Source organism: Elgaria multicarinata, chromosome 4 (genome assembly GCF_023053635.1).
Source record: "Elgaria multicarinata webbii isolate HBS135686 ecotype San Diego chromosome 4, rElgMul1.1.pri, whole genome shotgun sequence".
Lineage (NCBI taxonomy): Eukaryota > Metazoa > Chordata > Lepidosauria > Squamata > Anguidae > Elgaria > Elgaria multicarinata.
Genome location: NC_086174.1, coordinates 33553302 through 33568910, shown reverse-complemented (window position 1 = coordinate 33568910; position 15609 = coordinate 33553302). Strand labels below are relative to the sequence as shown.

Here is a 15609-nt window from a genome sequence, read left to right as displayed (position 1 = left end):
GAAACTTGGCGTGCGTGTGTATACCCCCATGAGGTGTCATGGTGCCAAACGTGAGGTTTCTAACTTGAACAGAAAAAAAGTTGTATAATTTTTTAGCTTTCAATGCAAGCCTATGGGGGGGGGGGGAAACGGAGCTCCAATCCGGATCCGGAGCTCCGAGCGGAGCGGAGCGGAAGTGGGCGGAGCGGGGGCAGGGCGAAGCGGCCCGCTCCGAAAATCACGGATCTGCAAGTGAAGCGGAGCGGGGGGTCCGTGCACACCCCTACCACATTCTATTAAGAGCTCATTTATGTAGTTAATCCTTGAAAATCCTAATATCTTTGATAATTATATCAGGTATGCTATAATTCATCAGCATTAGAAAGACATGGGTGGGTGATTTGTTTCCTAACTAAAATGTAAGATTCTTCAAGAACAAAAAGCATGTGTTTGATAGTTGATGTTATTATGCAATTTAAAATCTGATACAGGTTCTTGACTGTTTCTCCCCCCACCCTTTTTGTAAATTTCCACTTGTGCTATGATTAATAAATAATTGCTATAAAATGAAACAAAACAAGATTAATTTTTTTAATCACTTTTTTTAGTATGTGGATGACGAAGATCTTGTGAGTGCTATCAAAGGCTTCAGTACCGTCACCAAAGAACATACAACATTTACTGATACACATTTGTGAGTAGTTTCTCCACTGCTTCTACAGCATAGACAAAAGAATATGGAAGGCACTCTTTCAATCAAGCCATTCTGAATACATTTCCTTTTTACAATCACTGTGATATAATGTGCCTACTGAAATATTAATTTCTTAGACAGTAGGGTTCTTGAAATGTTTTTTTAAACAACAGTCAGCATTACTTTAACATACTTGTAACAATGCATTTCTAAGACTAAATTTTATTTATAACGTAAATATATATTAAAGTGTTTTTTAATGTGGTTTTGACAGATATGCGTACCTGAGCCAGAAATCTTTATTAAGCACCATCTAGGGAAATTATGACTGCATAAAATGATTAAAAGTCTGATGTTAAAGTTTTAACCAAAATATTTTAGTTTAATTTTTTTATAGTCATTTGCTGTCCAGGTTCAGATTTAAATGTTTATGGTATATGATTAGGAAAGAAGACAGTTTTACAATTATGAAGCAATACTGTTTTTCCTCCAAAAAAAAAAATGAAATGACAAAATTTAGTTTAACTTTCTTGAACCACAGAAGCTTGGAGCACCAAGAATATTACTACAATTCATGCTGGCCTTTTGCAACTCCCTTTTTTAAAAAAATCTGCTATTATTCCAACAAACCTGTGTTACAGTTCTTATGCTGTAGTTATTTTCAGGCTAAAGAAATATTTCACGTACTTAAAATAGTACTTAAAAACAAAACCCAGCAAATCTTAAATGTTTGAATTTAAGGCAGGGTCAATCAGCACTAATGTTGGCCTCGTAGGCTGAAATAGTAAAGCACCCTTATTTGGGGGGGGGGGAAGATTTAAGGACTGAGGTGTTAGAACATCTTATCACTGCTCTGCTGGGCACAGTTTGAAGAGCAGTGTTGTCTAATTCTATGGGGGGCTATGCAGACACAGCTGTCCATGTTTAGGTATAAAATGGAAAGTTGGGTACTTAGTGTGAAGTTCCAGGCCAATGTGGAGCATTGGAAGCATCCATCTAGGGTTAACATCCCACCATCCAGGACAATGTGAAGAAAAAGACAGAGAAAACTGAAGGTACAGAAGAAAAGGTTGAGAGAATAACAAGGCCTGAGTAGAGAATTAGTTAAAGATAATTAAGACCAAGCTCTGTTCTGAAGGCAAGGCGCAAACTGGCTGGGAGGAGCCACAGAGGCAAGGACCAAGGCAAAATGCCCAGCCACATCTTTCTTGCCGGTCCTGGGTGGTGGGAGGAGTTAAACCTGGGGGAAGTTTCCCATGCTTCGAATTGGAATGCTATTTTACCACTGCTAACAAAAACTCAGCCACTTCCACAAGCTGTAGGTATGTTAGGGTGACATCTCTAGCCATGGCACATGTCAAGGGCATCAGCATTTCAAGCCTCTAAGAGATCAGTGACATGCAATAAGCATTTGCCTTGGGAACCACAGTATTAGACTTCAACTGTAGTAGCAAATCTTTAGGTGTATTGAAGAAAAAGCCATTCTATAGCTTTGGTCTGTTAGTAGGAAAAAGGGAAGCAAATTTGATCTCAAAGTGCACTTCAAACTATAAAATTGGTAAGATGGAGAGCAGTAAGGTTTCTACAAGTATTCTAGCTTGTAAGTGAGTTATGGACTGCAAAGTATGTATTTAGGCCTAGATCCTTCCTTTGCTGTATTTAATAGTATCCTTTGAATTGGGATCAGTGACAGAAAAGAAATTGCCGAATTTGTGGAGCAAATACAAAGTATTAACTGTTAGAATGTTCCTTTAGATTTCAGTCATGTGTGTCATTAATTTTTATATAATATATACCATAACTGTAGCCATTACAATACTTAAACTGAAACTGATTTTTTGTGACTATATACAGAAACGTAATATTTTGTCAGATTGTAAGATATTATCCTGATTAATAAATGTTAACCTAATTTGACTCATTAGATGACTTTGACTCATCCTGACCCCCTACGATATTTATTGACACACTGTGTGGTTGTATGCTGGGTATTACTGATTTGGTCAGATCATAAGCTGGATTTTCTAAACAGTTTCATCAAGCATGACGATTAGTATTGCTTGAACAAACATTGGAATGAAGCATTGGAGTTCATTACTCTAGGTTATTCTGCTGCAGAAGGAGGTATCTTTTACTTACCAGAAAGCTGTAGTCACCTACCATAGCCTTCTGGAATTTGATGCCATCTGCCTTCATCTAAATAAGATGGGCCAATCCCAGGCTCTCCCTCCGCTGAGAAAGCAGCCATTCACCCCTTCCAATGTTATTTACCATCTCTCAGTTTTGAAGTAAGCCAAATGTAATCAAGCAAGAAGAGAAATTACCAGTATGTCACATGCTATGAAAATTGGATGATTTATCCTTCCATTAAGAAACCACAGCACCCTTACAGAGTTCATTATCTTCTTTCGAGATGTTTGGAGGTGTTAAATCCCCTATTAATTTATTCATTGTATAAACACATAATGGAAGTTTAATCTGCAGAGTCTAGATTGGTAGTTTGATTTTATTCTTCATTTCCCTTCCACAATGCATTATACAACATGTACCCCTGTAGAAAAGGACAGACAACAATTCCTAAAAGTTAACATGTTAATAAATCATGTGAAGTGCTAAAGACTATAAAACATACATCTTACACTGGACACAGTATGTTCACATTTGTACCTTTGTAAGCAATATAGGGCAGGGACCTGTCTTTTTGCTTATTTGATCCTATAAAGCAGCATGTATAGCAATGGCATTATATTAACAAAACCGTGGTTGTTAAAAATTATGAGCTGGGGAGGCTCAAATTCAAAGCTCACCTCAGTCATGCACTAACTGGATGGCCCGAGGCAAGGCAGTTTTAGTCCTACCCTAACCCTTTCCCTGCAATATAGAAATGATCTACCTTAATACCATGCTCTTATGATTATTAAATTGCATGAATTGCTTTGAACATTGGGTAAAATTCTTTCCCAGGTGGGCATGGTGCCTTTGTACAAGAGGCTCAGTAGAATCCTGTCGCTCCCCTTCCCACCTTAGCACATCCAGTTGAGCAAAGCTCTCTAGGAAATCATGAATTGCAGGGATCATGTCACGGAATGTCTCATAACTGCAGGTTCAAGTTGCAAACTTGGAATCCATATGATCTGAAAATGCAAGACAGTAGTCTATATCTTTCTCTCAGATTATGTTATCCATTGCTAATATTTTTAAGGTGTGGCTAATCTTGCTAGTAATAAGTAGTGTATGCCATCATGAATAAAAGGAATACAAAAGTACTAAATGGCTTTATACTTTAATATTAAAGCCTAATATATGCAAAATAGTGTTTGATAGCATCTATAACCAGTAACGAGACATTTAGAACTGCAGTGTGATTTAAGTTAACCAATTGCACCAATTGATGTATGCAAAGTTTATTAATATTAGTAAAAAATAGGGTGGCTCAACAGAAAAGGCAAACATAAAGGTAAAGCAGCCATGCCGCCTTCTTTCCATTAATATTCCCAATACGGAACCACGTTGAAAGCGTGACGTGAGAATTGACCGAAGACCAACAGATAGGCCACAGACATTAAATATTTAGCATGTAAGGGAGCCAGGAGTGGGGGAACAGTTACACACAATAGAAAATGGTAGTGCATGCCAGCCTGCATTAAAACAAGGCTTGAACTCAAAAGTCTGTACCAGAACTGGACTTCATATTAATAGTTATACAAAGTCAACACTAATTTAAAGTACGTGTTCTGTTGGTTGTGCTGTGAAGTCAAGTTCTTTGTGTAGGATGATATTCTCCCTATACTGTCTTAGTCTACATCAAACACAAGTTCTGTTAGAAAGACTTACAGATGCGTAAATGTAAACATTTCATCCAGTTTAGTGTTAAAACGTTTGATATATATCTTGGATATAGATGTCCTGCAACACTTTTACAAGGTATAATCCTGGCAAGAAGAGTCACTTTTCTTATGCCGTGGAGAAATGGTCGTCTTTGTAGGTGACGGGGAAACTGTACCGAGTGCTTCAGAACCTCCTTCCACAATACTTGGTGAAGACACGAGATGAGGGGCTTTCTTCCTTCCCAAGAACCCTCCTCCTTCAAACCCACTTTTCTTTTTATTGTCTACTTTGGCTTCATTTTCTTCCTCAGTTCCTCTTTTCTTCAACTCTGATAAACCTTCAGGCACTTTCTGGACTTCAGTCCCTCCGTCTGCTGCTTTAGCAGCTCTTACCTCAAGTGCCGATGCTGAAGCCTTTTTGTCAGGCGTGTTTTCACCTATCCTCTTTGCTTCTGTTTGTACAGGACTCTGGTTGCCATTCTGAGGAACAGCTCTGTCTCCCATAGTTTTGTTCAAATTAAAAGCCTGAATTTCTCTGTAACTGTGAAAACTTTCTGTCCGCCGTGCCCTGGCTAATAAAGGGCTCTCTCTATAGGGGCGTATAGCGCCGTATGTAGCGGTTTCATGGATCGTTTCACGATGCTGCAACTGGAGGCTGAAAACATTTAGAGTAATATTATTATATATATATCATTTTTATACCACCCAATAGCTGAAGCTCTCTGGGTGTGGTTCACAACGATTAAAACAATAAAACACAAGACTTTAAAATACAATATAAACTTTTAAAACTACAATATAAAAATAAAATAATTACTAGTGAAAATGCACTGACTGTGGTGTCCAAGTTGTGACAAACACAAGTGGTTTTATCTTCAAAATGCTGTGCAAACTTGTCAGTGTGCTCCCAAGGGTTCCACCATCATTCCCCCTGGCCCAGATTGCAAAAGGCCATGAACCACTTGGAAAAGCTCCACTGGACAAAACTGAGAAGAGGCAACACTGGTGGAGAAGAACGCTCTCTCTGCTACCCATCACTGTCACAGAGTAGGCTTGATAATTAACTCTAACCAGTGCCTGCTCAGACTCAACAAAAGTCTGTCTTCACCTGTGTTCTAACCGTCTTCTCTTTGGCTTAATTTCCCTCAGCCCAGGTGTATACCAAGTAAAGATGTAAAATATCTGGAGAGTTTGAGGCCATGTTTTTTTCTGGTTTCTTTTGGACAAAAACAGAGAATTTGGAAAAAATGAAAAATAAGTAATACTTTCCTTTTGTAGTGCTCTTTATAGATCTAAAGTTACGTTGTTGCTTTAAGATAGCCTTCCCCAACCTGGTGACTTCCAGATATCTTGTACCTCATCTCCAATCAGCCGAATGTTTCTGTTTTTCCCCCTGGGCCTTTACATCTCTAAGGGCCTGCCTAGGCTCTGCTCAGAGGGAGAGGGGTTCTTGGGAGTGATTGTGTCAACTGCCCTAGTCATCTCTGCATTCAATAAAATAACCAGGGCTTTGACAGGACCGCCATCCATTCCAGCAGGAAAATCCCCTGGAGCCCTCTGGAAGCCATCAGAATCGGTTAGCTTTTAATGGGTCCCCCACCCTTGCAGAGGAAGAAAACTGCCAAAAATCTAAACCTCAACAAGAAGTAATCCAACCATGACAGGGGATTGATGTTAATTTTCCCACTTTCAGATCACGATCCTCCTTTTCCAGTCGAGAAAACCAAATCAAGAGTGTGTCCTCCTCTGCATGGGGCCAGCAACATCTTGGGACAGCCCCATGATTGTCATAGCAGCCATGAAGTCATGACCCACCCCAGATCCATGGCCTCAGTGTGGAAGTTGAAATCCCCCAGAACCATCTTCCTAGGAGTTCTCAACACCAAATGATCAGCTCAGCATAAAGTCTCATGGGTAGTGGGGTGGGCGGTACACCAGCAATCCCTAATCTGTCCCGGGTACCCAATGAAAGATACAAATACTCAAGTTCAGCACTTGTGGACAGGAAGCCAAACGAGGGAACTCTCTGTAGACCACAGCAACTTCCCACTGCACCAAATATCCAAGAGGGCAAAGATGGGAGAGACTAACCCCTCCCCGTTCCCCCACCCAGGTCTCAGTAATGCATGCCTGGTTGGCCCTCTCAGACACAATTAAATTGTGAATGGGGGATATTTTATTTGGGACCGACCTGGCTTTCAGCAACAGCAGTAGGAACCATCTGGTCGGGAAGAACCAGAAGAGGAGACAGGCATAAGGTGTCTAACCCCCCTTCTCCTCAGCTGGCCTGTTAATCCTCCAATGCTATACCTCCCCCTACCCGTGACCACACTTATGGGGCACCCCCATTCTTCCCTAAGATATCCACTGAATTTCCCAGGCATGTATTAAAAAGTCCGTTTAAAATAGATAATTCAGCCACCACAAGGGCACAATCTTAAAAACCCACCCACCACCAAGAACATCAGGAGTGCATTCATAAGCAGAAGCCAAGCCCCTGCCTTGGCTATCATCCCCCAAACACAGTTTTCACCAGAGCTTGGACTAAAAGCTAACACCCCACAGACCTCAGGAACTCCTTGCTCTCACTAAGGAGAACCCTCAACATAGAACATTCAGTCTACAAAGTGTGTGCATCCGGTGAGGTCAGCAGAGCGACAGCTCCTTAGAAGCAGAGAAGCAGATGTAGTCAATTCCAATTCCTTCAGTGCTCTGTCCTGTATTCTGCCTCTCACTGGCTTCCCACCTTGGCCCTTTGGCTTGTACCTATAATGCTGTTCACAATTCATGAGTGAACAGAACTGTCCCACTGAACAGATATCACAAACTAGGAACTTGGTTCATTTCCTTTTGAGCAAAAAGAATAAAACACTAGGAATTGTTTGTGATATTATGAGATGGTGACGTGTATTACAGATCTATTTTACACACGCATGCAAACACATTTATCCATATTTAATGGGAAAAGGAATCTTATCTTTCTGGGAGGTACCTATTCTGCACCTTTTACAAAATATTAAGTCTGCAACTTTTCTTCTGTTGGCTGTAGTGAAGATGACTTCCTTAAGATGTCAAGGTAGCGTGCAATTCTAAAGGAATAACCATGTCTAAAAACGCAGAATCAGAAAATAAAAGAATGAAAAATTGAGCTGACACTTCACCAGCCGCTATACAAAGTCAACGTTCTCACAAAGGACTTACCTAGAGCTTGATTCACGCAGGCGACTTTGCTGTACCACTGAAGTGGCTGGACTGATATTGGGAGTTGCACAACGAGATGTGCTCAAGTCACACTGATCCAAAAGCTTAAGCAGTTCTTCTTCAGTAGGACCGCCCACATCTTTGAGAGAGAAACACAGATTAGAGGCCATAATGGAGAGGGAGACAGAGAGACTCTTCAAAATTAACAGCCCAGCATATTTAAGGACTTTTTAAGTAGAAGTCTGTCATTTGACGGCATGCTATTTCCAGCTATCCACTCCAGGCTTTTCCAAGCTGCAGTTCAGGGACACTTTAAGCCAGGGGTTGACAAGTAGATGTGGATCTACCTCTACATATCTGGAAAATTTGCCATAGATCATCAAGGATTTCTCACTCCCAATTGTTTAACAATAGCAGCAGCAAAAGTACTCCCTGCTACTCTAAATCAAGAGTGGGAAACTTGTGGCCCTCCAGATGTTATGGCCTACAACACCGATGATTCTTCATCATTGGTTATACTGGCTACAGCTGATGGGGAGTTCTAGGCCAACACATCTGGAGGGCCACAAGTTGCCCACCCCTGCCCTAAATTATACTACTGAAACAAAGTTAGCTTGCATTAACCAGGAGTGAATATCTGCGTGGAAGGACTATAAGCTGTGTTCAGTCAAAACAAATTCCTGGCTCAGAATTCTTTTAATTCTAAGTGTTATGTCTTTTCTATAAGATTCCATTGATGGATCTCTTTATTTATTTATTACATTTTTATACCGCCCAATAGCCGAAGCTCTCTGGGCGGTTCACAAAAATAAAAACCATGAAGAACATAATAAAACAACCAACAATCTAAAAACACAAATACAAAATACAGTATAAAAAGCACAACCAGGATAAAACCACGCAGCAGAAGTTGATATAAGATTAAAATACAGAATTAAAACAGTAAAATTTAAATGTAAGTTAAAATTAGTTGTTAAAAATACTGAGAGAATAAAAAGGTCTTCAGCTGGTGACGAAAGGAATACAGTGTAGGCGCCAGGTGGACCTCTCTGGGGAGCTCATTCCACAGCCGGGGTGCCACAGCAGAGAAAGCCCTCCTCCTAGAAGCCACCTGCCTCACTTCCTTTGGCAGGTGCTCGTGGAGAAGGACCCCTGTGGATAATCTTAAGGTCCGGGCAGGTACATATGGGAGGAGGCGTTCCTTCAAATAAACTGGCCCCAAGCCATTTAGGGCTTTGAATGTTAGTATCAGCACTTTGAATCGGGCCCAGACCTGGACTGGCAGCCAATGAAGTTGTAAAAGGATTGGCGTAATGTGGTCTCGCCGGCCAGTCTCTTGATTCTTATAAAAAATAAAGTAGGGTGCACAACCATGAATTTTTCTCACTCTGGCTTTAAGCAACAGGTGAAAACAGGAATTAAAATATAGAAGAAAGACAACATTCTACAGAATGGAAGGCAACGGAATTTGACTTCTCTCAATTATGGAAAAAAATAGGTTAATCTCAGTCCTATGAGTTTGACTATATCAAGACAGGTACCCTTTTCTTCACTTTTATTAACCATATCCATTGCCGTGGTCAGGTCCCACATCTGAATACTGCCATTCACATGTCCTGTGAAGAGGTAGCGTCGTGGCCTTGAGCCCATTCTACTGGATCCCTCACATTCTCGTACAGTGAAGGATGAAATTGTAGTACAGTCAACTGCCTGAATTTCACATATCCTAAATGAGAATGAACACAATTGCATAGTCACAAATTTGGAAAATGAGGGGTTGCCCCACATATTGGTTCAGTTCAGACAACATGTTAGTCAACACAGTGTGAAAACTCCACTCAATGGTTGAATTTTTAGGAGGTACCCCCCACACAACATATTCTAACTCCACCATTGAGTGATTGTGGGCTACTGTGGAGTTGTGTAAAATCCATCATGATGTTTGAGTGACAGTTCCTCTGCACTCTCTCCTCCCCCGGTCCTCCTGATGGTATCCCATCAGCCATTGCTGCAAAAAACAATCCGAGAGGCTCTCCTAGAGCAGCACTCATTCCTTTCGCTGCTCTTGCCAGGGAACTCTGTAGCCAGCGGGAAAAGTCAACTAAACGCAACAGAAAACTCCACAGAGCCCGCCACACAATATGCAACACAACGGTTGTGCAGGAACTCTCCTCTGCACAGTGTTGGGTCTTCTGCATGGAGTGTTTTCCAAAAAACCCTCCATTGTTGCATGGAGTTTTCCCGCCAGACAACACATTTCTCAATGGTGGTGTAAAAACTCCACTGTGGAGTTCTAAAACCGCCGTTGAGAAATGTGTTGTCTAAACTGAGACCATTTACTTTCATCTTCATGTAAATGGAATTCCATCCTCAGGTAAAAGGTTACAAATTACTATTAAAACGGAAATTGTAATAGTAATTTGTAGCCCTTCACCTGAAGATTAAAAAAAAAATGTGACACAGTCCCGTAAAACCCATTTCTCTGGAAATTTTATTAAAATTAATGAACTCAAGATATGGCACATTTTCAGTTATTCAAACAGATATAGGTTGCAGGTTTTGGTAATACAAGCTAAGAACCAATGAGGTGGCCCTGTGACACTTATGGAAGGGGAAAGAGCCCAAGAGTATTCATGGAGCTCCATCTATCACAGCCAGCAACTGCCAATGCTGTGTATGTAGAGCTATGCAGTGATGTGTCTGCTCACCCGTCCCAAAAAGGTTTAAGCAAGAAAAGAAAAAGTCAAAAGCCTTGCTACTTCGGCAACACCATAAAATTCTCATGTAGCTTAAGCTATGTCAGCATGACCACAATTCCTTCTGTAACTACTATGGGAAGCTTCTTTCTGAATTATTTGTTCTACAAAATTTTCCAACCCCTCCAATCATGTAGCCTGGTGTGACTAGGCCCAGGACTGCTACTGCTTAGTGAAATCTATCTCCTTTTAGTGCAGAGTTGATTGTCCCACAGCAGTTCAGGAAGAAATGCATGAGGATGTACAACATCTGAATAAATCCACAAATTACTGCCTTTACTTATTTATTGCATTTTTATACCGCCAAACTGGCCGAAGCCATGGGAATGGATAACCGACACAATTATTTCGAGGCCAAAATGGGTATACGTGAATACAAGTTTAATTAACATGTAGAAGGCATAGGTTGATTAGACTACGCCTATAGTAATCAAAGAGAAGAGCAAGAACAGTAAAAGGTCAAAGTTGAACAGTTATTACATTAAGGTTTACCCTAATACAGCACCAATTTCAATAAACATGTGGCAGTTTCTTCTTGTGCATGCACAGAACATTAAATCATGGTGATTTATAACATTTATTGGGATGATAATTTGGCCTCCAATCATATTAAAGGCTTCTAATGTTATTTGCTTAAAAACAAACAAGCTGTCAAAGGGATAATCTAGGTGCTTGGAAAATACACTCTTAATTAATTTCTCTAACAGTTGCTTATGATTGTATGTAATGAACTTTGATGCAAAGAAGATTGATTCTCTTAAAGAGTTTTATTCATTACAAGATCATGCAATAAGAAAGGATAGGCCACGTGTTACGGATACGGTGTGCTGGCAAAACACTATTAGCAGCCATGGTTGTACTGGCAGTTTCAATTTTAGAACAGTGCTATTTTCTTTAACTAGCACCCAGGGCTTTCAAAAACACTTTAGCGGCTGTTTCCACACCTTTAGATTTCATTTACTTTTAAATGGCCAGGCAACATATCATATTTTTTAATGAAAGGTAGCAATACACACCAGCATATGGGAGGAACAGAAGAGAGCTCTAAAATAAGGGATATAATTAAATGCCCATTAAAAAAGTGAAAGTTAAAAGCAATCCTGCCTGTAGGTAAACTATGGGTTGTAAAATACATCTTTTATTCTTATGAGATAAGCCAAGACCCAAATTGATGCTTTGTCCTTCTATACCCTTGTATCCAGATTCTCAAATACTTAAATGTTTAGTTCTCTGAAACATCCTCTGATAGCGTAATTCTATTCTAGAGATAGGTAAAACATTTATACAGGTCACACAGAATCACAGCCCTGCGCTCTGAAAAGAAAGATACCATGACCCTGACTCCATTTTTTTTCTTTCACTGCGAAGAAACGAATGGCTGAAGGACAGGAACGATATGCAGAATACAGAGGCGATGAACAGCCTTGAGTCTTAATGCTAGGCCACAGCTACACCTAAGGTTTATCCTGGGATCATCCAGGGTTCGCCCCTGCCTGAGCACTGGATCCCCTGTGTGTCACCTAGATGAACAGGTTTGACCCCTGGACGATCCAGGGTTAAACCTTAGGTCTAACTATGGCCCTAGTGACACAATATTAGAACAGACACAAACTTGCTTTAACACGTTGGGTTAGTCTTGATCTTGTGCAAAAAAGTACTGCATATATTTTTAGGAGCAGAAATTTAGGGCAGAAACTGTATCCAGTACATAATTCCTACCAAGTCTTTGACATAAAACATTTAGGAGGTTTCTTAGGAAACTTGTGAACGCAATTGTTCTATGGTGATACCCACTTAGACATGGTTTGCACCACTCCAGGACACCTTTGCACAATTCCGTGTTACAGGCAATCTGTCTTCCCCTTACTCCACACCAACACTGGTGCAGGTAGCCACATGACACAAACATGAAGGCACTCTGTGACTCCATGGGCCCATTAACTATTCAACAACTATTCTTCAAGCCTCTTTTTTCTTCTAGTAAACCATGTCCCTGAAAAAAATGTGCATGTGTGTATATACCATAGTCTGTCGATGCAGTGGAAAGAGATGATGAAAGCCACCCCCTAAAAAAAAAAGTGTGTGTGCGGAGGGGGGGTGATACAAGAAGAAGTAAAAAGGAACACAGGGTACAATCTTATTTTCTGCACTTCTGTGGGACAACAATCAGATGAAATTAGTACTAAGCATAATCACTGACCTGATGGAAGAGAAAAAATACCGTATTTCTTCGATTCTAAAACGCACCTTTTTTCCCTAAATAAACAGCTCTAAAAATGGACTGCGTCTTAGGATCGATGGCATCTTAGAATCGAAGCAATACGGTAAGAGGAAAAGAGGAAGCTCCTGCAGCAGCCTCGAGCCATGCGAGCGAGGAGGAGCTGGTTGGGTAAGCGCCTGGTTTTTTGTTAGGCAAATTTATTCGCAAGTCCCATCGATTTCCATGGGACTTACTCGCGTGTCGTCGTCCCCTGGTGCACAGACAAGTAAAGAGCGGGACTGGAGAGTTAAGTTTACTCTTTGTTTCAAAGCCCCCCCCCCTTCTTCCCGCGCAAACGGCAGTTTCTTCTCTCACAGAGGGAAAAAAGAAAAGGACACAACCATTAGAAGAAAGTGCAGAAGGGGAGGGGGAGGTTGGCTGGGCGGTGAGGGAAGTATTTCTTTGATTCTAAGATGCCCTTTTTTCCCCAAATAAACATCTCTAAAAATGGGGTGCGTCTTAGAATCGATGGCGTCTTAGAATCGAAGAAATACGGTACATGAGTAGCTTCACATAGGCAGCTTTCTAAATTCCCACATTTTATCAGGTACAATGGAATCCATGTTAATATAGAGATTTTGTTTAACATACTTTGCTTTGAGGATGAGACAGTAACATCCCACTATGCTGAATCTGGTCTCCAGCCAAATCAATAGTGCCAGTCCAAAGTGTTATAAGACTGACAATCTAACACAAATTTTGGGGGCACAGCTGAACCTGGAAACAAGTAACTAGGGAATCTAGTGTTTTGTGTTTGAGATGTTATCATCATTGTAGATAAACTTCTAGTTTAAAAATCTACCAACCCACCCCTTATTATTAAGCTGAAAAATTGCTATAAACCTTAAGCTTCCTCTCTAATGTCTAGCTGCACTATAATTTCGTTGCTTACCTTTTTCCAGTAGAAGAAAGCCTCACAAAGAGTTTGTTAGTGATGGGAACAACCTTTTGGATAAACACCTGTTGATCATCTCGCTCACCAAACGGCCCTGTAATTGGAAAGCAAGTGAGGACAATGCTCCCAAATATTCTTCAAATGTTTTGTTAAAGAGCCACAGAGTTCTATTCACGCATTTCTAACTTTTCCTGTTGACATCTTAAAAAACCTGCCCCAAATCTTTTAAGAATGCCCCTGTCACTACCTCAATGTTGGCCTGCCTCAATTCCCTTACACCCTGCTTGTCCTACCTGCCTCACCACCCCTCAAGTGCTCTTTTTGTTCTCCTTTGGCTTCACTTCAATCCTTTCCCCCTTAAGGCATATTTTCAAAATCATTACCCTACATTTTAGTAACGGAGTACTATGCTCACTATTGTTACTAGTCACTACTTCAGATTGCCAACAAAGAGTCTTGCGGCATCTTAAAGCCTAAGAAATGTATTCTGGCATAAGCTTTCATGCTCCCCCCAAATTGTTACTCTTTAAAGTGCCACTAGACCCTGACATAATTTGTACATGACACTTATTTAATCCATGGTTAACCAATGATTTGTTGCCCTACGTGCTTGAAAATGATCAAACAAACCATAGCTTGTTTTCTCGATCCTTGGGTTGTTGGTTTTCTCTTCTCCTTTGCCCACTCCCTCCCTGTATCCCAAATGCTTTTGTGGCACTATAGTTCTGACATGTAAAGTGGTCAGGTTTCCCCACACACACACACACTCTTGCCCTCGCCTTTGTATTCTGGGCAAAACAACCCATGGGTCTGGGTTCACATGCAACCTCAACTCAAAGTTTACAACCCAAGAACACACCATGGATTCTGTTTCTGAATTGTTCCGCGATTATCAAAACATGAGGTGGGGAAAGAGACTGGTAATGCCTCCCCCCACCCCCATTTTTATGATTTTTATTTTATTTTTTGCTCCAGATTATGTGGAACAGTTTCAAAAAAATGTAGGATGGGGTCAGCTCTCCCAAATGAATGGGCAAAAGAGCGCTCTAACTGGTTAAGGGTTTGAACAGATAAGAGACTGATAAAAGAATCCTTTGACAAATATCATGCCGCCTAGCATGCCACCTGCTTCTTCCAATGGTCCAAAAACAGGGCAACTTTGGGTCTTTTGCCATATTCCTCCTCTTTGGGGCACTGTAAGATAGGGATTTCCATTGCTGGGAAATCTGTTTCTTTTATAGCTTGATGGAGTTCTGCGGTATGAATGACTCAGTTTGCGTCTGCGGGCTGGCCTGTGGGCTCCAGGAACTCTTTTGTGCATTTTTTTGTTTGTGAAGTTTCTGCAATTTGCACAATTTATGCAAATTTGGCTGTAATATGCACAAAACGCTCGGAGATTTGCACAAATTGCTTGGAAATTTGCACAAATTTCAGAACCTTAAACAACGGTGCAGAATTCTCCGAAAATCAATGAACTGCCCTGACTCGATTGAGTTGGGTGCTGTAGCAGGGATCGAAATAAACTCCGGGGGGGGGGGGGGAGACTAGAAAAACCTGTTGAACTCCACACACCCCAAAACTGATTTCTCTGACATCCCTACTGTGAGATAGGAATGCCCAATTAAAGAATGGAATAGCCACTCCGCAGTTTCACTTGGAATGTTTCAATTACCTATATCATTTCCAGAAGAGTAACTGCCATGACTTTCAGTCTCCTCCAAGGACAAAATTTTAAATGATGCCAAAGGAGTGGATCCTGGCTGTGTTGAAATCATTCCTCGGAAACGAGTTACTGTCCATGTCCGAACATGATTGTTATCTGCACAAACTAGAAATAACACAAGAGAATGCTTACAAAAGATACAGTTTTAATTATCCTAAACTATCCAAAACCTAAACCTCAAATGTTTTTGTATAGTGGTACTAAATCTCCATTCCTATAGTCATTTCTACTAGAACTAGCTTGGAAAGATGGTTAAACACAAACCTGCTATAAA

At 40.7% G+C, this 15609-nt stretch overlaps 2 protein-coding genes across 3 annotated transcripts in view; one reads left to right on the top strand and one right to left on the bottom strand.

Annotated features, from left to right (window-relative positions):
* Positions 1–736, top strand: part of USH2A (usherin) — a 594633-nt gene extending 593897 nt beyond the window's left edge. The window contains exon 72 of the mRNA XM_063125387.1: positions 588–736. Coding sequence (XP_062981457.1) covers positions 588–677 — 90 coding nt within the window. The 3' untranslated portion in view covers positions 678–736. The remainder of the gene's footprint in view (positions 1–587) is intronic.
* A 2425-nt stretch (positions 737–3161) lies between these two features.
* Positions 3162–15609, bottom strand: part of KCTD3 (potassium channel tetramerization domain containing 3) — a 52091-nt gene continuing 39643 nt past the window's right edge. Inside the window, exons 14-19 of one of the 2 annotated variants that reach the window (XR_010025366.1) lie at positions 15285–15440; positions 13610–13706; positions 9243–9427; positions 7702–7840; positions 4508–5155; positions 3162–3807 (exon numbers count right to left, since the gene is read on the bottom strand). Coding sequence is in view for 1 of the 2 variants with exons in the window: in XM_063124048.1 (XP_062980118.1) it covers positions 4591–5155; positions 7702–7840; positions 9243–9427; positions 13610–13706; positions 15285–15440 (1142 nt within the window). In the remaining variant the exon portion in view is untranslated. Of the gene's footprint in view, positions 3808–4061; positions 5156–7701; positions 7841–9242; positions 9428–13609; positions 13707–15284; positions 15441–15609 lie in introns of those variants that run through there. The other variant, XM_063124048.1, reaches the window with a different exon arrangement.